The 22,837-nt window shown below is 47.6% G+C and overlaps 1 protein-coding gene across 11 annotated transcripts in view; it reads right to left on the minus strand.

Annotated features, from left to right (window-relative positions):
* Positions 1 to 22,307, minus strand: part of NOD2 (nucleotide binding oligomerization domain containing 2) — a 48,474-nt gene extending 26,167 nt beyond the window's left edge. For 5 of the 11 annotated variants that reach the window (XR_010114418.1, XM_063612723.1, XM_063612719.1 and 2 more), the window contains exons 1-2: positions 22,116 to 22,307; positions 7,248 to 7,714 (exon numbers count right to left, since the gene is read on the minus strand). Coding sequence is in view for 10 of the 11 variants with exons in the window: in XM_063612723.1 (XP_063468793.1) it covers positions 7,248 to 7,714; positions 22,116 to 22,206 (558 nt within the window). In the remaining variant the exon portion in view is untranslated. Of the gene's footprint in view, positions 1 to 7,247; positions 7,723 to 9,885; positions 10,284 to 10,318; positions 11,066 to 13,543; positions 13,639 to 13,779; positions 13,874 to 16,455; positions 16,662 to 22,115 lie in introns of those variants that run through there. The other 6 variants (XM_063612722.1, XM_063612725.1, XM_055297695.2 and 3 more) reach the window with 6 other exon arrangements.
* Positions 22,308 to 22,837: the final 530 nt, after the last annotated feature.

Raw genomic sequence — 22,837 nt, forward strand, 5'->3', positions numbered from 1 at the left:
AACAGACACATTTTTTAAAGTTAAAAGAAATAGATGAAATCAACTTTAATCACATATTCTATTTAACCCACAATAGCCAAAACATTACCATTTCAACATGTAATCCATGTAGAAAATAGCAAGATATGGCTGAGCATGGTGGCTCATGCCTGTAATCCCAGCACTTTGGGAGGCCAAGGCGGGTGGATCCCCTGAGGTCCAGCGTTCCAGACCAGCCTGGACAACATGGTCAAACCCCATCACTACTAAAAATACAAAAAATTAGCCAGGCATGGTGGCATGTGCCTGTAGTCCCAGGTACTCAGGAGGCTGAGGCAGGAGAATCACTTGAACCTGGGAGGTGAAGGTTGCAGTGAGCCGAGATCACACCACCGCACTCCAGTCTGGGTGACAGAGCAACACTGGGTCTCAAAAAAAAAAGAAAGAAAAGAAATAGCAAGGTATGTTTCATTCTTTCTTTCATATTAAGTCTTTGAAATCTGGTGTGTATTACGTGCTTATGGAAACTCCATGTGGACCAGCCAGGTCTCTAGTGCTCAAATGCCATCTGTGGCCAACGTCTACACACCAGACACAGAACCATTTCTTGTCACCTCCTCTATACCATCCTCCTCCAAGCCACAATCCCTGCTCATCTGGAAAGCTGCACAGGCTGCAAAACTTGTCTGCCTGCTTCTGTTCCTGCCCCCACAGCCTAGCCTTAATGCCACAGCCAGAGTCTAATCCTTTACAAACAAAACTCAGGTCACATCGCTCCTGTACGAACGTCCCAATAGCGTCCCTATTTCCTCAGAGTAAGAGTCCAAGTCCAACAGTAACCTTCAGGGCCCAAAACAGACAAAAATACCTGTCTAGAACCACATGGACCCAAGTTTCTCCTTTCATGACCCCTCTTACTCCACTCAGCATCCTGGCCTCCTGTTTCCTAAAACTACCAGGTATGCTCCTGCCTCTGGGCCTTGGCTCTGGCTGTCCTCTCAGCTTGCAAGCCTTCTCCCAGCCATCCATGTGGCTAATTCCCTGTCCTCCTTCCAGTCTTTACTTGAATTTCACCTTCTAAGTGAGAACTCTGACTACTCTACTTAAAATTGCCATCATTTATCCCCTTCCCAAACTCTCAACTCCCAAACCCACTTTACTTACTTTCCACAGTACTTATCACCTTCTAGCACGCTCTGTAATCTCCTTCCTTTGGCTTATTGTCCTTCTCCCCTGACTGGAGTGTGTGTATTTCCAAGACGAAGATTTTTGTCTGTTTTGTTCACTGAGGTATCCCCAACACCTAGAAGAATGTCTGGCACAAATCAGGTGCTCAAGGACTTGCTGAATTAATGAATAGTAATGGACTGAGGAGACTCCTGAAAGCCAAATCTTTTTTTTTTTTTTTTTTTTTTGCAGTAGCAAGATTTATTGCAAAGAGCAAAAGAACAAAGCTTCCACAGTGTGGAAGGGGACCCGAGCGGGTTGCCCCAAATCTTAAACCCAAAACAAGAAAGTTGAAAACCATGCAGTGTGTACCCTAGGAGCTGTAAAGGGCTCTGGAATGATCAGCATGAGGGACCTCTGGAACTGAAGGAAATGACTAAAACAAGGAGGACTGCATCAAAGTAGTTTCTGAAACAGATTTCTGGTTTATCCCCAGGCAAAAGGTCTGTGGTCTACTCAGATAACTTGATCAACCCAGGAGGCGAGATCTAAAGATATAAACACTGTCATTTGCCAAAATATCTACAGTGAAATTCGTGGTAGACAAGTTTCACCCACATGCTCAACAAGTTTTAAAGTCCTACCTGTCAATCTTGAGAAAGAAAACCAAAGAGTATCATGAGCCCAGAGAAAGCATCTAATGTGGGAGATAGAAGCCAAACAAGGAGGGAAGGGGAAAGTAACTTGTAGAAAAAGTTTACATAGGGTGAAAAACAGTCAAACAAACAAACAAAGAACCCACCTAACTTATGATCCTTAAGTCAAAGAAGATGTTGCATCCATAAAACAAGAGTAAGATACTACAAAAAAGAAACAGTCAAACCTACCTCTTGCAAATTAAAATCATGACATCAAAAATGAAAAATTCAAGAGTTTAAAGATAGAGTTGTGACTATCATAGAAAAGTAGAGCAAAAAGACACAGAGATGGAAAATAGAAGAAAATTAAATGATCAGTCAAGGAATTCTAACATTGAATTAATACTAGTTTCATAAAAAGAGAAGAGATAAAATGGAGAGGAAGAAATCACCTATAAACTAATCAAGAACATTTCCCAAAACATAAAGAGAGAAGCTTCCAGATTCAAAGTACCTCTTGGGTGACCAACACAATGGAAGAACACCAAGGCACATAATTGAAATTTTAAAATGCTGGGGACTAAAAGAAAATTTTAAAAGCTTCCAGAAAGAGTTTTAAAATGGTTTTGGAGGCTGGGTGTGGTGGTTCACGCCTTTAATCCCAGCACTTTGGGAGGCCGAAGTGGGCAGATCACCTAAAGTCAGGAGATCGAGACCAGCCTGGCCAACATAGCAAAACCCCATCTCTACTAAAGGGTGTGGTGGTGGGTGCCTGTAATCCCAGCTACTCAGGAGGCTGAGGAAAAAGAATCACTTAAACCCAGGAGGCGGAGGTTGCAGTGAGCCGAGATCACACTACTGCACTCCAGCCTGGGTGACAGAGTGAGACGCTGTCTCAAAAAGAAAAAAAAAAAAAAAGGTTTTGGAATTCTTAGAAGCAATATTGAAAAGAGATGATAATGGAATAATGCAATCAAAATTCTGAAGGAAAATGATGGCCAGCCCAGAATTTTATACCCAGCCAAACTATCAATCCAGTATGAGGGAACTTTTAGACATGTGAGAGCTCAGAAATTTTAACTTTCATACATTCATTCTAAGGAATTGACTGGAGGATATGGTCTAGCAAAATGTAGTAAACCAGGAAAGAAGAGGCCATAGGATTCAGGATACAGGGGACCAACACAGGAAGACCATGTAGGGAAATCTCAGGTTGATGGCTGTATACTATAAGTCGATGGCCACCAGTTCAGACAGAATGGAGCAGTGACTCAAGATTCAGACATGTTGAGGGCAGTTATCTCCTAGATGTCCAGGCAAGCCTGACCCTAACCTTTATCTATATTTGACTTGTCTTCACCATGAACTAATATCATTTCTTCTCAACTCCTGCTGCCTCAGTCAGCTGAGGACCTTCATTTCACTCCACAAAAGTGTTTAGCCTTGGCCTATTCCTGTGAGCTAGAATAGCCTTTGGCAACTTTACCACTGACTGTACAAAGCAGCCCACTTCCTCTGGCCATTTTCCTCCGGACACAGCACCTAATTCACATCAGCCCTACCAGACCCTCCAGTTGCAATGAGCCCAATATTTCCCCAGACTCATTCATGGCATTGCCTACTGACTTCCCAGAAGAGGTCCTTATAAATTCCCAGGGAAGGAAAAGCCAGACCAAGTCCCTGAGACTCCACTTAGCTTTCCCTGCCTTGGGAACCTTCACCTAAGAAAAGGCAATAGTGACCTTTCTTTCTTTCTTTCTTTTTTTTTTTGAGACAGAGTATTGCTCTGTCACCAGGCTAGAGTGCAGTGGTGCCATCTCAGCTCACTGCAACCTCTGCCTCCTGGGTTCAAGCGATTCTCCTGCCTCAGCCTCCTGAGTAGCTGGGACTACAGGCACATGCCACCATGCTTGGCTAATTTTTTGTATTTTTAGTAGAGACGAGGTTTCTCCATGTTGGCCAGGATGGTCTCGATCTCCTGACCTTGTGATCCACCCGCCTCAGCCTCCCAAAGTACTGGGATTAAAGGCCTGAGCCACCGCACCCAGCCTAATTTAAGTGACCTTTCTTTACACAGCTATTTTTGGCTTGCTACTCAGTTTTTCAAAATAGAACAATACATTGTTTGGGGATTTATTTTAAAAGATGCTAAAACATTAAAGAAAGGCAAAGAAATGATTTACACAAAAATCAAGCCAGTGTTTACCTCTAGTAGTTTGCAATTAAAGAAGGCCCCAGGTACTGGCGACATCCTGCTTTTTAACCTGGGTGATGGGAACAGTTTACACTATACATATGAAATATACACACTCTTCTGTATGCATACTGCATTTCCCAATTTAAAAATGTTTAAGTTAATATTGTTATAGGAATCAGGCAATTCAGAGCTCAGTCTGACACCTCAGCCCTATCAACTTTAACAGTTGCATGAGTCAGACGGACAGCTGGTATTACAGCTGGTGTTACCAGCCTCAGGTTTCCTAACAACTGCTATGCCCAACTGAGCAAGTTTACCACACAAAGCCCCCACATTTTATGACAGACAGAGAATAGCACAAGCTCTGGAGGAAAACAGGCCTGGATTCAAATTCTAGCTGGGCCGCTTCCCAGATGGGCGATTTGGGCAGTTTCTTCATTGTTAAGAAACAGTGTAGTCACACTACACCCTTGTGGTGCTTAAATAAAACAATACAGGGAATGGACTGGGTACAGTGCCTGGCACACAGTAGGCATTCACTCAGTCAATAGTAGCAATGGGTATTTTTGGAATTTAGTTCTTTAACTTGCATTTTGTTTCATTCCACAGCATTTTCTGTCCCTAACCTGCAATCAATGACAACCACTTCTTTATAGGAAATTAAAAGGCCATTTGGGAAGACATGTTGGTTGGATATACCATAAGCACCATCCAAATGAAATCAGTAAGGCCACTAAGGGAAGGCCACCAAATCAGAGTGACAGAATGTCAGAGCTCAAAGGGAGCTCAGAGACAGCTGGATTCTAAAGGCTTAAACCTCAGGCAGTGCAATCCTTTCAAAATCTCCTGCTCGCCTCAGATCTGTTGTCTCCCATCCCTGCTACCCACTCAGCTCAGTCCCAATCTTCAATGTTTGCTTTTGCTGTCTATTTAGCCCTTTCTTAAGATGAAATCTTAGCTCATTAAAATTCAGCCTTAGATGGGCGCGGTGGCTCATGGCTGTAATCTCAGCACTTTGGGAAGCCAAGGGAGGAGCATTACTTGAGCCCAGGAGTTTGAGACCTCAACATAGCAAGACCCTGTCTCTACAAAAAAAAATTAGCCTGGTATGATGGTGCTAGCCTGTGTCCCACCTACTTGGAAGGCTGAGGCAGGAGGATCACTTCAGCCCAGAAGTTCGAGACTTCAGTGATTTATGATCGTGCCACTGCACTCCAGCAGCCTGGGTGACACAGTGAGACCCCCATCTCAAATAAATAAATAAGCAAATAAATAAATAAATGCCTTTCTTCTTTCCTAATCTAGGCATCTAAGGTTGTAAATTTCCCCCTATGTTCTGCTTTAGCTGTATCTGATAGATTTTGACAAATAATATTCTCATTATTGTTTGGTTCTGAATATTTTCTGATTTCCATCATGATTTCTTCTTTGACCCATGAGTTATCCCATTTCTTTTCTTCACCAATCCATGTACTTCCTCTATTCATGTCCTGCCTTCTCTGGGCCCTAGGGATCTCGGCTACCTTCTCCAAACCCCTCAGACCATCTGTGCCAGATCACATTGCTGAACTTTTAAAGACGACAAGACACAATCTTGTAACTTCTCAGATGGGCTGATTCAATTCCCCTAACAAATTATAAGAGAAACTAAGGTCAGTCCAATAACGAATATGTCTTCTGTATGTGCAACTAATCAGAGAGGACTGCACCACATCTGCTCTGTAAATACCTAGCCATGTGAGCCAGCTTTAGTGCAGCCTTGAAGACAAATTCGTTTATTTCATCAATCTCAATCTAGGGTTATCCACACTCATGTGAACAACACATATATTTTTGGAAAGCAGACAAAAATAAAAACTAAAATGTTCTCCAACCCAGCCCATTTTAACACTGCAGTGTCATTGTAATTCAATCATTCATTCAATAACTCACTTATTTCATCAACAAATATTTATGGAGTACCTACTATATGCAAAGCTCTATGAACACAACAAACTTTAAGCAAATATGTATGAAGAACCTAATAGATTCTGGCTCAATAAATGAATGAATAAATGAATGATGGATGAATAAGTCAATGACCAGTGCTGGCCAACTGGTCCAGCACTGGCCCCCTCATTAACTACTGTGAGCTTATTTAAACTACTTTCCTTGGTCTCAACTTCCCGGTTTATAAAGTGTAATGTTACTGAGTGCTCCATCTACCTCTCAGGAGCCCTAAGAATCACTATTTGGAAGAAAACAAAAGAGTTTCAAAAATATTCAGTGGTCATTTCTCTGACCTTCTGGCCTCTGCTGAGTTATTACATTCTGCGGGGCAGTTATATACCAACTCTGAACATCTATCATCTAATGCAATTTCATGTCAGAAATCCTACAAACATTTAAGCTGTATTAGTTTATAATATGCTATGTTAATTATAAAATAAATTCAATATACTGCAGTGTTATGATCTGTCATGCTGTTAATTTAAAACAGACAGAAATAAAAGTGTACAAGTACAGAGTATCACTCATAACAGAAATAATAAATAGCAGCCAGTGGTAATAGACACCATCCTAAGCATTACTCAAATTAACTCACTGAATCCTCCCAAGAGCCTTATAGGATAGGCACCATTTGGCTATTAACCATTGTTTTATAGATGAGGAAACTGAAACAAGAGAGATTGAGCCTGGAGAGGCTCCATAGGGAAGCCTGAGATCACACAGGGTTGACCTTGAACCTGCACCATTCTGGTTCCAGAATCTGAGCTCCCGGCCACCACACACTTCCTCTCGGCAGAAGTGTTCTGTTGGCCAGGCAACGTGGCTCATGCCTACAATCCCAACAGTTTGGGAGGCCAAGGCAGGAGGATTGCTTAAAGCCAGGAGCTGGAGACCAGCCTGGGCAACATAGCAACACTCCATCTCTAAAAGAAAAAAAAAAAATTAGCTGTGCATGGTGGTACAGCACCCGTAGTCCCAGCTACTCGGAGGCCAGAAGATCACTTGAGTGCAGGAATTCAAGGCTACAGTGAGCTATGATTGTGCCACTGCATTCTAGCCTGGGTAACAGAGTGAGACAAAGAAAAGAAAAGAAGAAAGAAAGAGTTGTATGTTTCCTGCCAAGAGTCAAGAGCAAATTTTACCTGCCTGGCTACCTTTTTAGGGGAAATCCCACGGACCAAGTTACCCCACAGACTGACTTCATGAGGACAAATCAGTCTTGGTGACTAAGCACCCCTTTCCTGGGAACTCTGTGATGCACGCCAGGAGTGCCTCACCCTTTGGGACGGTGTGAAGATCGGCAACCTGATTTCGTCACATTCGTACTGGCTGACGAAACCCCGCTCCCATGCCAAGTCCAGCACGCCCTCCACATGGCTGTGGAGCCTCCTGACAATGGCTGGCCGGTGACTCTGCAGGTCTCGGGCTGGGTGGAGCGAGTGGGGGTCCCAGCAGCCATGCAGCTTGGAGGACTGGCTGTCGGCCTGGGCTTCTTGGGCAGCCGCGATGAGTTTCTGACAGGCCCAAGTACCCTTATTCCAGACGGTGTCCAGGAGGCGCCTGGCCAAGTGGGAGAGAGGCTGGCCCAGGAGGTGGAAGCCCTCGTAGTCCTCCCAGGAGAGGACCTCCCAGGACAGCAGCCAGTCCAGGACACTCTCGAAGCCCTCCAAGGACCCTGAGACCAGCAGCTCCACCAGCTGGCTCCTCTGTGCCTGAAAAGCCTCCTGCGAGCACATTTCACAACCTGGGGAGGAGAACAAGGTCAGTGCGGGACTTCTCCAGAAGCTAGATGCAGGGTGGTCGGGGAAGGCCAGGGCAAGTCAGCCCCAGCAGAACCCGAGTTGGCCATGGTTCTAGCCTCAGACATTACCCAATCCAAGCTCCCCACCATATAGATGTGAAAATTGAGACCCAGAGAAGGCAGGAAACACCTCAAGGTCCCACAGAGTTTGAAGCAACCAAGAATTAAATCAAGACCCCTAACTCCCATATCCATGCTTGGTCTCTGGCTTAAAACGTTTAAAAAGGCTTGAGGTAATATTAGAAGCAAGAGATCTCCCAAGGTCATTGGAGATCAGGAGCTCTAGACCAGCCTGGCCAACATGGTGAAACCCTGTCTCTATTAAAAATACAAAAATTAGCCAGGCGTGGTGGCGAGCACCTGTAATCCCAGCTACTCAGGAGGCTGAGACGGGAGAATCACTTGAACCGGGAGGCAGAGGTTGTAGTGAGCCAAGATGGCGCCACTGCACTCCAGCCTGGGCAATTGAGCAAGACCCTATCTCAAAAAAAAAAAAAAAAAAAAAAAAGAGAAAGAGAGATCTTCCAAGCAATCAGGGAATTCATTCTCATCGAAGCAGGATGAGAGGGGCTCTTTCATGCTGGCTGGATTCAGGCTACAGCAGTTTCAGTAACGGCTAATATTCATTAAGCATAAACTACACACCAGGCACCACTCTAAGTGCTCTCCTGCATGAATTCACTGAACCCTCCCAGCCACACTGAAGTAGTGCCTATAATCTGCCCATTTTACAGAGGAAGACACTGAGGCACCGAGAGGCTAAGTGATTTGTACGATGTGTCACAGCTAGACAGGCAGAGTCAGGATTTCAACATGAGCCGTGTACGACTCCGTAATGCATGTCTCTAACTCTTCCGTTTGGGTTCCCCACGGGGGCCCCAAGCCCGTGCTGTGTGTTTTGCACACTGCTACTCCAAGGGGTAGACTCAGAATATTGTTCTAAAGGTCCTGTCCTAGGCAAAGTGAAAAATTACGGTGCAAACTAAGTTGTTTCCGAGCGTTCTGGTGCCTTGTCCCCCATCAACACTTCCCACACACACTTGCCCTAGGGCCCTCACCTCCCTCCCACGCCCTCGAAACCATGGTGCACAGACTGCTGCCACTGCTATCATCAGTGACCTGCTGTGGGTTCTGGGAATTTGAGGGGAAGTGACCCTCCAGGAGCTTCAAACCCTGGGAGGGACCCTGAGCAGCCAAGAAAATCTCTCAGCATGGTCAGTTCTGCGATTGTCATGGGGTCCGTGGACAAGGGCTGCTGCAGTGCCCCGAAGAAACGAAAGTGAAAGGGTGTAGGCATGGACAACAAGGAGGGCCGTCAGCTTCTTTTTATAAATCAGGGACATTCCCAGACACTCGAGGGAGCAGATGCCAAGTGGCCTGGGGATTTTACCTCTTTCCTGATGATTGTTTATGTGTCTCTCTCCCTGCCTGGGCCACGTGGAAGCCTGGGTCTTACTCGTCCTGGCATCCCTGAGCCTGGCACAGCATTGTCCCCCACAAAGACACTGCGGGAATGTTCATGAATCAAATATGCCCTGGGCTGGGGGCGGGGGGAAAACTCTGTACCCGTCCTCATACGGTAGCCAAGGTAAGCAAAAGGAGAAAGCTCCAATCTCTCAGAATGCTGCTGGGGCACATGGGGCCCTGTGCTGGTCAGATGAGGAAACTGAGGCAATAAGGTTATTTGTGTGTCTGGCTGCTTGAGAGAGAGGGTGTTCCCTGCCGCAGAGGCCACTGGAAACCCAGGATCTAAGGTAGTTCTCTCAGGCCAAGGAGTTCTCCTCCCTGTGCCCACGTCTAAGCAGAGGAGCCAAGAGGGTGGGGTGGCCAGGGACGGAGAAGAGAGGACAAAAAAGGGGTAGAATAAGCTCTGGGCTTGGCCCTGGAGTGGTTCTCAGCTGTGGAAACACCAGCCAAGGATGCGACAGCAGCCCCCACCATCGCTCCTGCCCAGCTCCTGGGGAAAATAACCACCCACCCACTCTCCCCAGAAAACAGCCCAGAAACAGAGTCAGCACTCCCCATCTGACCCCAGGCCCGGGAGCATGTGCGCAGCCAGGGATGAAAGAAGGCTGAGAGTCAAGCTGAGACAGGACAATGCCTGCTCCTCTTACCCAGATATTGTCCAAGGAGGACACTTGCTCTTTCCTCCTCATCGTGAGAGACTGAACCACCCTCTTCCCCCATCAAAGCCCATTAGGCTGGTGGAGTAGGCATGGCATCTGTGGGTGTGCCTTGTGCAGAACGCCAAAAGCCCAGTGGCACAGGACTGGTGAGCCTGGATCTGCCTACCAACTCCACCTTCAAGGGAAATTCCCAAAGGAAAAGCCGGAGGCCAGAGTTGGTCAATCAGCCTTCCAGAACTAGGTAATTCCAGGCAATTCTGGCACAAAGCCTTGTGCATCCTGGAGACCATGACCCTCACTGAAAAACCCCCACTGGGGACATGAGACACATCCACGAGGAGACAGGCCACAAGTAAGTAGGGGCCCCTCCCTTACACACCAAGCCTAAGGGCAGCCTGGCCTACGTGTGAGCCATACACACCCCAGCTAGTGACGTTGGGCTTCTGTGGACACCAGGAAGGGGAGGCCCGCCCAAGCCACATGACTCGGAGCTCTGTCATCCCAGCAGCTGCATCACTGCACCTCTGCCCTGGTCTTCTTCCAGAAACCTCAGAGCAGAGAGAATCCTGAGGGCCAATTCAGCCAGCCCCCTGTCTCTGAGCAGGCATTGTCCTGTCTCATCTTAAACATCTGGGGAGGAGGACCTGGCCTTAGTGCTGTTCTCACTAACCAGCTCAGGAAGCTCACCAGCTTGGGAAGTTCCTCATTATGTCTAGCTTCAGTTTCTCCTGCTTCAGTTTAAATTGGGAAAGAGAGAGAAAAAATATTCACTCATTATCTGTTCCCTAAAAATTGTCCTTAACATCCTTCCTCTAACCCCTTTATTACCTGGTCGGGCTTCCCCTCTTCAGGTGAAATCTATCAGTCTATCTGCATTGCCTTTCGATCTCTACTTCAGTTACTACAACTTCAAAGACACCATTGTCCTCCCCAAGGTGAGGCCCATGTAGAGAAAGGAGCATTTCCTTGCTGAAAGAGAGGGTCAAGGGGTGACCCACGTGGGCCCTCCCTGAAACCCAGGCCCAGGCCTGAGCCTGGACCTGGACACCTCCTTCCTTCCTGAGACCACAGCCAGCCTGGTTTCTCTGGGGCTAAGAGCAAATGCTTTGCTTAAGTGCTGAAATCTCAGCCCACTGACCCCTTGCAGACAGGAGAGGAGGGGAAGCCCAGGGAAGCTCAACTTCCCAAGTGTCCTGAGTCTCTGCTGGGGCCAAGCCCCCCACCCTCCCCCAGCCATCCTGCATTCTCCCTCCCCAACACTATTCTCTCCCTAGGAGATCAATCCCCCCACCAGTGCACAATGCACTCTAATTCTCCATTGTAAAAGTAAAGCCTTCTCTTGACACCCCCTTCTTCATTTGGCTCCAATCCCATTTATCTGCTCCCGTTACAGCAGGCCCCCTTGTCTGTTGCCTGTACTGCTATCCCCAGGTCCTCCCATCCCCTCCCATTCCCTCAAGTTCCCCATCTAGCTCCAGTGAAACTGTCACCAGTGACCTCCCATTGCTCAATCCTCAGCCCTCAGCCTGCTTGCTCTGCCAGGGGCATTGGTCATATTTGTTCCCTCCTTCCTCTTTGGGGCATTTTTCTCATTTCCTCCAGGACACCCCAACTCTCTGATTTTCACTTTCTGTCTTCTTGGCTGGTTCCTAACACTGGGGGCCCCAGCACTCAATGGTTAGACCCCTTCTCTTCTCCATATCACTCCCTCCCAAGATGAGCCCATCTGCTCTTGTGGCTTTGAATACCAGCTATATGGTGATGATGCCCAAAGTTTTATTTTCAACTCCAACCTCCACCCTTAACTTTTCCCAACTGCTTACTCATCATTGATGCCTAATGGACAGCTCAAACTCCACAAGCACAAAACGAAACTCTTGATCTCTCCCCTAAGCAACTCCCATTTCAGTTCATGGCAGCTTCAAACCTCCAGAAGCTCGAGCCAAAAACTCAGAATCATCTTTGACTCTACCTTTCTCTTGGACCCCAAATCCTATCGACACAGCCTTTGAAATATATCCCAAGTCTGAATGTCTGAGTTTTTTTTTTTTTTTAACCCCTCTGGACCATGGGCAAGCCACCATGGTCTCTCCCCAGAATGACAGCAATGATCCTCTCACCGGGCTCTCCTTCTGCCCTTACCTCGCCCCCCATAATCCATTCTCCACCCCACAGCTAGATGGGCCTGCCAGACCCCAAGTCAGAGCAGGTGACTCCTCTGTTCCAAACCCGTGCTCCCATCACGCTCGAGTGAAAACCAAAGCCTCCCAGACCCCAGATACTCAAGTGGCTCACTCCTTAATTCCTTATGACTTTGCCCAGCTATTATGGTCTTGGGGAAGCCTTCCCTGGCTGTGCTACATACAATGCAATACCCAGCCCCAGCACCCCATCCTGCTTCCCAGTTTTGTTTTACTCATAGCACTTCCCGCTACCTGCCATGCCATGTATTTATTTATTTCATTGCTGTCCATTCCTTTCTAGAATGTGCACTCCATGAGGGCAGGGAGTTTTGTCTGATTTTCCTGTTGCTCTGTTTCGTGTCTCATCCAGTGCATGAATGATGACCGCTGGAATGAATGAAAGAATTGACATGCTCTGCATGGCTCCGGGAGACAGACATGGAACCAAGGTGTAGAATCTGTAAGCCACAGATTTTAGCTAAAGGAAACAAGAGATGCAAGGGACTAAAAAGCCACCTCATCAGTAACAAGCTCCCCACCATTGGCTATGTGTCACAGAGGGGCTCTGCACTGGGTAGGAGGGAGGTAGGCTGGATGAGGATGCTTCCAGCCTCAGATCCCAGGGTGCAGAGAGGCAAAGGGGCCTTGAGCGGCCAACAAACTCAGGGGCCCCAGCAGCCCTATGGCTGAGTGATCGGAACAGGCAAGTACAGGTGGTGGGATGTCACTCTGGTATTTTTCACTAAGGGGTCAGGGGAGGGGTGACAGGGCAGGTGTTTCCCCTCTGTAGAACAAGGACCCTGGAGGAGGCCAGGTCACAGCCCATGGGGAAACCAAGGCCATGGCAGGAGAGGCTCAGAAACAGCAAACTCAGAAGCAGGGGTCCAGCCCCCAGCCCTCATGCAGCTTCAGGAGATCCTCCCCAGGGGGATTGGGGTGGAGGGCTTTTCAGTTTGTTGGAATGAAAGCAGGACCAGATGGCTGCTCCATCAACCTGAGAAGCAGAGGAGAGCAAACAGCCAGGGGATGTGGCTTCGCAGGTGCTGGTGTGGGCTGTCTGGGAAGGGATGGATTTGAACTTAGATCTCCCACCCAACAAGGGAGAAGGAGGAGGCAGGAGATTCCCCTAAGAGGTACAGACAGCAGCAGTAGGATCCTCCAGGCAGACCCTCTCACTTATACCCACCCACTCACTGGCATGGTGAAGCTGGGGAAACTGAGTCCCACAGAGAGGAAGGAAATCAAAAGAGTGGCCCAGGGGCCTCCCCAACCTCGAGATGCCCCCTTTCCGTCTCACTTCCCATCTACATCCTGGGACTCCCACAGGAGAAACCGAGGCAACCCTTGCCCAAGCCCTGTGGCCAGGACGGCTCAGAAGCCAAGTGTTCAAGTCCCGGGGGCGGGACTCTCGGTGCCCACAGTCTCCCCCCAGCCCACCCCCAGGCGCTGGGCACAGCACTCACCGCGAGCCGCCTGCGCGCCGACTCCAGGGCCCGCTCCGGGCCACGACTCCCGGCTCCGGCTCCGGCTCCAGCTCCGGATCGGGCTGCGGCTCCGGGTGCGCGGGCGCTCGGCTCCGCCCCCGCCCGGACCCCGCCCCTGCTCTGCCGGGACCGCAGCACCCGCTCCTGTCCCGAGGCCCCGCAGCTCCGCAGCCCCGCAACCCAGCAGCGCCGGCTCCAGGGCTGGCCAGGCTTACCTGGGACAGGGCAGGACCGGGGCTGCCTGCGAGGCTGGACGGCCCTGGCTGTGTGCCCTAGCCAGTATGCCTCTCCTTCTGGGCCACGTTTCAACCAGGAGGGAACCGGGGAGTCCTCGGAACAACCCGCTTCCCAACACATACACATACACACACACACACACACCACACACCACACACACACCGCTTCCCAGCACACACGCGCACACACACACACCACACACACACCGCTTCGCAACACACACACACGCCTTGCTTCCCCCCACACACGCCCTGCTTCCCCCCACACACAAATATGCTTCCCAATACACACACACAGCCCTCGCTTCCCCCAACACAGACACCCTGCTTCCCAACACTCACATACACACACACACACCCAGCTTCCCAACACTCACACACACACACACACACCCTGCTTCCCAACACTCACACACACACACACACTTCCCAACACACACACACACACACACACCCTGCTTCCCCCACACACACAAACATGCTTCCCAATACACACACACGGCCCTCGCTTCCCCCAACACAGACACCCTGCTTCCCAACACTCACATACACACACACACACCCTGCTTCCCAACACTCACATACACACACACACACCCAGCTTCCCAACACTCACATACACACACACACACTTCCCAACACACACACACACACACACACCCTGCTTCCCCCACACACACAAACATGCTTCCCAATACACACACACGGCCCTCGCTTCCCCAACACACACACCCTGCTTCCCAACACTCACATACACACACACACTTCCCAACACACACACACACACCCTGCTTCCCTCCCACACACAAATATGCTTCCCAATACACACACACAGCCCTCGCTTCCCCCAACATCCCAACACTCACATACACACACACACACACACGTGCCCTGCTTCTGCCCCCCACAAACATGCTTCCCAATACACACACACACACCCACTTCTCCCAACACACACACCCTGCTTCCCAACACTCACATACACATACACACCACTTCCCAACACACACACACACACCCTGCTTTCCCAACACACACACCCCACACACACACCGCTTCCCAACACACACGTGCACACACACACACCCCACACACACACCACTTCCCAATACACACAGTACACACCCTGCTTTCCCAACACACACACACCCCACACACACTGCTTCCCAACACACACGTGCACATACACACACCCCACACACACACCACTTCCGAACGCACACACACCACACACCACACACACCACTTCCCAACACACACACCGCTTCCCAACACACACACATACACACGGCTTCCCAACACACACAAATATGCTTCCCAATATATACACACACCCCACTTCCCAACACACACACATCGCTTCCCAACACACACACACCCTCACTTCCCAACACACACACACACACACACGCACACACAGCCAAAACTAGGAAAACTTTTCCGGAGTGTGACAGGTTACATGTTAGGTAAGAGTGGACTGGTCATTTAAGGTTCTTTTTTTTTCATTTTCCTTTCAATTTTTCCGTTTATGTTGAATGGAGTCTATTTCTCAGTTTAGTACTAATAGGGCTTGAGTACCTCTCTAGCACTGCCTAGACTACTTGGCTCTGAAACTATCTAATTAGCTTTAATAGCATTTTTTTTTGTTTCCATTAAATATATTTTATTTTACATTCTTCTGTTCTCCAGAGCAAATGACGCCGGTTTTCCATTTAACGTGTTAATGTAAATGTTCCTTTTGAAACTCTTGTATTTGGTTGTTTTAAAAAATGTTAAGTCAATTTTTAAAAATAACGAAAATAACTGGCATCTTGAAAGTGCTTACCATGTGCTGCTCTTTACATACAGTAACTCAGTTACTTCCACCTCTAGGATATTGACTATTATTGCCTCTAACTTATAGATGCAGAAACTGAGGTACAAATTTGAACTTGGATCTCATGCCCACCAAGGGAGAAGGAGGAGGCAGGAGATTCCCCTAAGAGGTGCAGAGAGCAGCAGTAGGATCCTCCAGGCAGACTCGTTCACTTACACCCACCCACTCACTGGCATGGTGAAGATGGGGAAACTGAGTCCCACAGAGAGGAAGGAACTCAAAAAACAGTGGCCCCCCTCTGAGACCTGAAGCCCGGGCTCCTCAGGACTTCTCACTCCTGCCAGGGGCCTCCCCAGCCTCGAGATGCCCCCTTTCCTCTGGCACCAGAGATGGGGATTTGCCCCAGAGATGGGATTTGCCCCAGGCCTCTGGCACAAATGAATGGTCTAACCACCATCCCATACCGCTTTCAGGTAAATACCTGTACAGGTGGTGCACAGTCAGCCGAGGTTGGAAAATGCTGCATTAGAGGGACTGAAACTACCCTAGAAAACTCATTCTGGGCAGTGCACAGATCCATCTACAAGGATGTTTACCACCATCTTGCCTATAGCAGTGAGAAGCTATAAACCTCCCTAATGCCCAGTAACAGAAAATTAATTAAGAAAACTGACAGAATATCTGAACCTAGAACACTTAACCCGACCCATCTTCTCTCAACCCTACTCTCCAATCTGGGAGCAAATTTTTCAGCTTGGCCTTCAAATATTTCCAAGATGCAGCCCATTTTTGCCATATGCACCATTACCACCTGGGTCCACATCTCCATCATCTCTCACCTGGGTGATAGCAGGAGCTCCTGGCCATTCTCCACGCTTCCAACTACAGCCCTTCTTCAATCCAGCAGCCAGAGTGAGTCTGTTGGTTTTTCGTTGTTGTTGTTGTTTTAAGTCAAATTATATCACTCCTCTGCTGAAACTCCTCTGTTGATGACTCCCATCCCAAAGTAAAAGCCAAGGTCCTTACAATTGCTGTTTGGCCCCTGGCACCCTCTCTGCCCACCTCTTACACTCTTATCTTACTCACTCTGCTCCAGCCACACTGGCCTCCTGGCTGTTCCTCAAATATGCCAAACCTGCAGTTACACTCAGGCCTTTGCCTTTGCTGTGCCTGGAATGCTCTTTCTTTAGAAATCTGCATGGCTCCTTCCTTCCTCTCCTTTGGGTCTTTGCTTCCATATGACTTTCTCAGCAAGGCCTTCCCTAACTATTCAGTGTACAGCTGCAACACCCCCCAATCCTTTCTCATGCTTTATTTTGTATTTTTCTCCATAGCACTTCTCTGCACACAACACATTATGTATTCTACTTATTTATTGTCTTTGTTGTTGCCTCTCACCCAAGACAGCATGAGCTCCAAGGGAACAGGGAATTTTTGCCTTGTTCCTTGCCTTCTCCCAAGGCCTAGAACAGGACCTGGCATGCAATAAATCTTTGTTAAGTGAATATACCAAAAATAATGCTGTGGTTCTAATAACCAATGAAAATAAATGAACCACTGTACCCCCACGAGAACTGCAGCCTCACAGACATAATGTTGGGTGAAAGAGGCTGAGTGCAAAAGCATGCATACGGAATGGTATTGCTTCTATAAAGTTCAAAAGCAGGCAAAACTGCATTACAGGTAGGAGCCAAGATAGAGGCTACCACTGGGGAGAAAGTTGGAGGTAGTGACTAGAGGAGGAGTGAAGGGGACTTCTGGGGTGCCAGTAATCTCCTATTTTTACTCTGAATAGTGGTTGCATTGATGCAAATACATGTGAAACTGACCAAGTTAAACACATGATATTTACATTTTCCTTTATGCTTGTCATATTTCAATAGATATTTATTTTTTAAAGATGCTATAACTATGTTTATCAGATAGAAGAAAGCTGCCTAGAATATATAAGGCTAAATTTAAAAAGTAGACTTTTTTTTAAGGAGCATGCCAAGATAATTCAGCAGGGAAAAAAGTGGTCTTTTTAACAAATGGTGCTGGGAAAACTAGATATCCACGTGCAGAAGAACTGAATTTGGACTCCTCCTTCAGGCCTTATACAAAAATTAACCCAAAATGGATCAAAGTCCCAAATGCAAGATTTAAAATATAAAAATCTTAGAAGAAAACATAGGTGAAAATCTTTGTGACCTTGGATGAAGCAATGATTTCTCAGATTTGACACCTAAAGCACAAACAACCAAAGAAAAAATTAGATAAATTGGACTTTATCAAAATTCCAAGCTTTTGTGCTTTGAAAGACATGATCAAGAAAGTAAAAAGACAACCAACGGAATGGGAGAAAATAGTCACGACTCATATCCAGAATATATAATGGACTCCTGAAACTCAATAATAAACAACTTTTTAAATGAGCAAAGGATTTGAAAATGTTCAGAGAACATATGTAAGTAGCCAACAAGCACATGAAAACATGCTCAGCATCATTAATTGCTAGGGAAATGTGAATCAAAGCCACCATGAGATACCACTTTACACTCACAAAGGTGCCCTTAGTCCAAAGGACAGAAAACAAGTGCTGGGAATAATGTGGAGAAATTGGAAGCCTCATACATTGATGGTCAGAGTGTAAAATGGTGAAGCCACTGTGGAAAATAGTTTGTGGGTTCTTCATAAAGTTAAACATGGAGTTACCGTGTGATCCAGCAATTCTACTCCTAGGTATACTCAACAGAATTGAAGCATATATGCACACAAACGCTTGTACACAAATGTTCATAGCAACATTATTCATAAGAGGAACAAGTGGAAGCAACATAAATGTCCCTCAGCTGATGAATGGATAAAGAAAATGTGATCTATCTGTGCAATGGAATATTATTCAGCTGTGAAAAAAACAAAGTACTGATAAATGCTACAACATAAATGAACCTTGAAAACATTATGCTAAGTGAAAGAAGCCAGTCACAAAATGACATCTATTGTATAAGTCCATTTACATGCAATGTCCGGAATAGGCAAACCCATGAAGACAGAAAGTAGTTTGTGGTTGCCAGGAACTGAGGAGGGAGGAATGAGGAGTGACTGCTAGTGGGCGTGAGGTTTGGTTTTTGTTTTGTTTTGTTTTTTGTTTTTTGTTTTGGCATGATGAAAATATTCCGGAATTAGATCATGGTGATGGTTACACAACTTTGTGAATGGACTAAAAACCAGTGAATTACACACCTTAAAAGGGTGAGTTTTATGGTATGTGAATTATATCTCAATGAAAAACAGTTGGGCTGCCAAATGCTTTGTGTAGAAAGAATATAAGGCTAAATTTAAAAAGTAGGCTGTTTTTTTTAACAAGGATGCCAAGATAATTCAAGGGGAGAAAATGATCTCTTTAACAAAGGGTGCTGAGAAAACTAGATATCCACTTGCAAAAGAAATGAATTTGGACTACTACCTCATACTTTATACGAAAATTCTGTAACAGATATGTGTGAATATATGCATTGAAACAACTAAAAGACAAGTTAGGATAGAATTTTAACTGGACTTTTAAAACTCTTCTGTGCTAACCTGTATTACCTAATAAGCATAATTTACTTGTTTAATAATTTTTTTTAAAACTTTCCATGAGTTAAGGGACATTGATTAAAACTCCCTGTGTGCAGGGCCCTCTGCCGAGACAGGCACTTGGGATGCCCTGGGGACATTTCTGTCCTTGAGTGCTCTGACCTGGGCACCAGCCAGGAAGTGCTCAGAAGAGGTGGAGGGAAAATGCCTCCAGAATCCCCCGGGCCTCTGAGGAGAGAAATCCTTGGGTTGTGTCATTTAAAATTCTCCCAGGCCGGGAAGCTGCCTGTGCCTGAGCACTTCCCCCAGGAGTGAGGACTGCCCCCATCAGCAGGCCTGGATGGTAGGAGCTCAGCCCAGGACTGGCGGCTGCTGCTGCTGCTGCTGACAGTGGTGGTTACCCCACCTCACACTGGGCTGCAGTCTCCACGCTGGTGATCCTCTGCTCCAAGCAGCCCGCCCACTCACCAAAGTCCAAACACTTCCACAAGCTGGCCCAAATGGATGAAGACAGGAATGGCTTTCCCTCCCCATATCTCTGCACCCCCAGCTTCACCAACTTCCCGCAGCTCTCAGTACTCCCACCTCTGAGCTTCTGCTCACTCTGCACCCCAGGCAGAGGCAACAGGTGGCAACTGCAAGGACTCTGGCCCCAGCGAACTTGGATTTGAATTCCAGCCCTGCTCCTTAGTGGCTGTATGCTCTTGGCCAGTCATTTCACTTCTCTTGACCTCAGTCTCCCTCACAGTTAAGTGGGGATGACAGTCCACTTAGATCTTGTCATGAGGGATGCATACACTAGGACTTGGTGCCTGGTAAACAGTGAGCACTCCACAGTGTGAATATGTTATTGAACACTTGCCATATGCCACGTCCTGTACTCTCACAACACCTCTGTGGAACAGGTTCCATTCCTCATCCCCATCTTTGAGATGAAGAAACGGAGATTTTAAGAGGTTCATGAATTTCCTAAGATGACCCAGCTGTGGAATGGTGGGACTATGAGTCAAGTCCACGTCCTTCTTTACCCGCTTTTATTTGGACCTTCCATGCCCACCTCCTGCAAGGAGGCTCTCCAGACCCCACAGTCACTATGGGCTCTCCCAGTCCTCTCAACTGCAAAGATCAGCCTGCCTGTCCTCCTGTTGGCCATCAGCCGAGACGGTCCTCCACTGTTGGCCCAAGTTCCATGTGTCCGTCCTGTGTTTCACCAGTCTCTGAGGGTTCAAGGTATCCCTTCCTTGTCCCTTCCTTGTTGCTAGACCTCAGCCTCTGGCCCAGTGCTTGGCCAGGTCTGTTTGCAGAGTGACTTTTTTTTTTTTTTTTTTTGAGGCAGAGTCTCACTCTGTCGCCTAGGCTGGAGTGCAGTGGCACCATCTCAGCTCACTGCAACCTCTGCCCCCTGGGCTCAAGCAATTGTCCTGTCTCAGCCTCCCAAGTAGCTGGGACTACAGGCATGTGCCATCACGCCCGGCTAATTTTTGTATTTTTAGTAGAGACGAGGTTTCAGCAGGTTGGCCAGGTTGGTCTCAAACCCTTGACCTCAGGTGATCTGCCTGCCTCAGCCTCCCAGGCTAGGATTACAGGCGTAAGCCACTGCACCCTATCCATGGGTTACTTACTGACAGAGGGACAATGCTTGAAAGAAGGACACATTGGAGCAGGCAGCTCTCCACAGAGCAGCCTCCAGCCTGGGAACCCGACGTGTCTGCCTCTCTTGGGCAGCCTCTGAGGTTGCCCCATTCCCACCTCAAGACCAGACCCAGCATTTTGTCACTTCCCTACCTCAGGTCCTAACCCAGTTCCAAGCTCATCAGTACATTGGGCAGGAAGATCAGACCCCTGAAAACACAATCCAGCTCCCCTGCCTAAGCCTCCTCCTGAGACCCCGTGCTGTGCCTCCTCTCTCTCCTTCCCTTCTGCCATATTGTTTCTAGAATCACTCCTCTGTTCTCAAACCCTGCCATTCTAGCCCCAAGCCTACAAACCCCACTTCAGCAAAATAAAATGTTCCATTGGCTGAGGGTGTTGTCTTTGAAAATCAGTTTCTCACTCCTCCATTATTAATTAACTCACAGAAGTCCATATCATTCTTCTTTTCCAATGTGTGGACACAAGTGCCAGCTTCATCTGTATGGTCAGAAGTGCCGGCTTGGAACAGAAGAGCCAGGGCTGGATTTTAGCATCACTGCTGCCTTTTTTTTTTTTTTTTTTTTTTTTTTTGAGGTGGAGTCTCACTCTGTCGCCCAGGCTGGAGTGCAGTGGTATGATCTCGGCTCACTGCAACCTCTACCTCCTGGGTTCAAGCAATTCTTCTGTCTCAGTCTCCTAAGCAGCTGGGACTATGGGCATGCACCACCATGCCCAGCTAATTTTTGCATTTTTAGTAGAGACAGGGTTTCACCATGTTGGCCAGGATGGTCTCGATCACCCAACCTCGTGATCTGCCACTGTGCCCGGCCCACTGCTGCCCTTTTTTAGGTCCTCTGTGCAAGGCACATACCTTAAAATTATTTACAATGGCCCTGATGGCCCTTAACCCCACCCAAACTGCTCATCAGCACCTTTGCCCAAACAGATGTCCCAAGAATGGGAGGTGTATGTTCTCCTGATCAGAAAAGTTGGATTTTCTCCTAATCTTAGCCATGAGTCTTTACACAATCAGCAGTTCTGACAGTCCTGAGGTTGACAAAGACCAGGAAGTTCAGTAATGGTGACTGAAGCTCCCACAGCCTGCAATGTAGAAGTAAATGGGCCTGTACCCAGCCACACCCTGCCATGTCTCAATACAGCCACAGCGGTGCCCCGTAGTGCATCCTGTCTGCAGCCCCAGTTTTTAAATCCTGCAATATTAAGAACCTTTGAAATTTAATAAAAAGCTATACAGGCACATCCAGCTGCAGAAAAACAAGATTGACAAGATCAAATTTTGTGTCACCTGCGAAAAACACCTGGCCAGTTGTGGTTTGCTGTACCAGCGTTGAGAGGCACACCTGGGACTTCTTTGTTGAATTTCTCAAAGAAGGCATATCACTGTTGCAGTTCCAAGCACGTCAGGCATCCAGAGCGCTAGTGAGGGGTAGTAGCTTCTAGTACTCAATTGTTTGCTCAATGTAGAATGCTTTGGTGGTAAAAGGACGTCATTTAATCTCATGTTGCAATTAGGAAAGCCAAAAATCAGACAGGGTGGTGGCCTGCCCAGAATCACACAATGAGTCAGGGCTGAGCTGCAGCCACAGCCTGGGTGGCCACTTCTCTGCATTCACTCCGTCATTCATTCATGCACACAATGACTTACTGAGCATCCACTATGCGGCAGGCAACGTGCTAGGCGCTAGAGACACAGATGATGATACAGACAAAGTCCCTGCCATCGTGGCATTTGAGACAGGAAATGCACAAGTATACGAATAAGCAAAACAAGGACAGATCTCGACAGAGGGGTCAGGAGAAGGCTGCAGGGAGGAGCGACAACGAAGCTGCCGCTTCATGAGACGAGACGAGATGAGACGAGACGAGACGAGACGAGACGAGATGAGACGAGACAAGACAGCCAGAGATGGAAAAACCAAGCGGAGGGTATTTCCAGCTGAAGGAACTGCGAAAACAAAGCCACGTTTGAGCAACAGAGAGCAGGCTGGGTCGGCTGGTGTGTGGTAG

The sequence above is a fragment of the Symphalangus syndactylus genome, chromosome 11, assembly GCF_028878055.3.
Source record: "Symphalangus syndactylus isolate Jambi chromosome 11, NHGRI_mSymSyn1-v2.1_pri, whole genome shotgun sequence".
NCBI lineage: Eukaryota > Metazoa > Chordata > Mammalia > Primates > Hylobatidae > Symphalangus > Symphalangus syndactylus.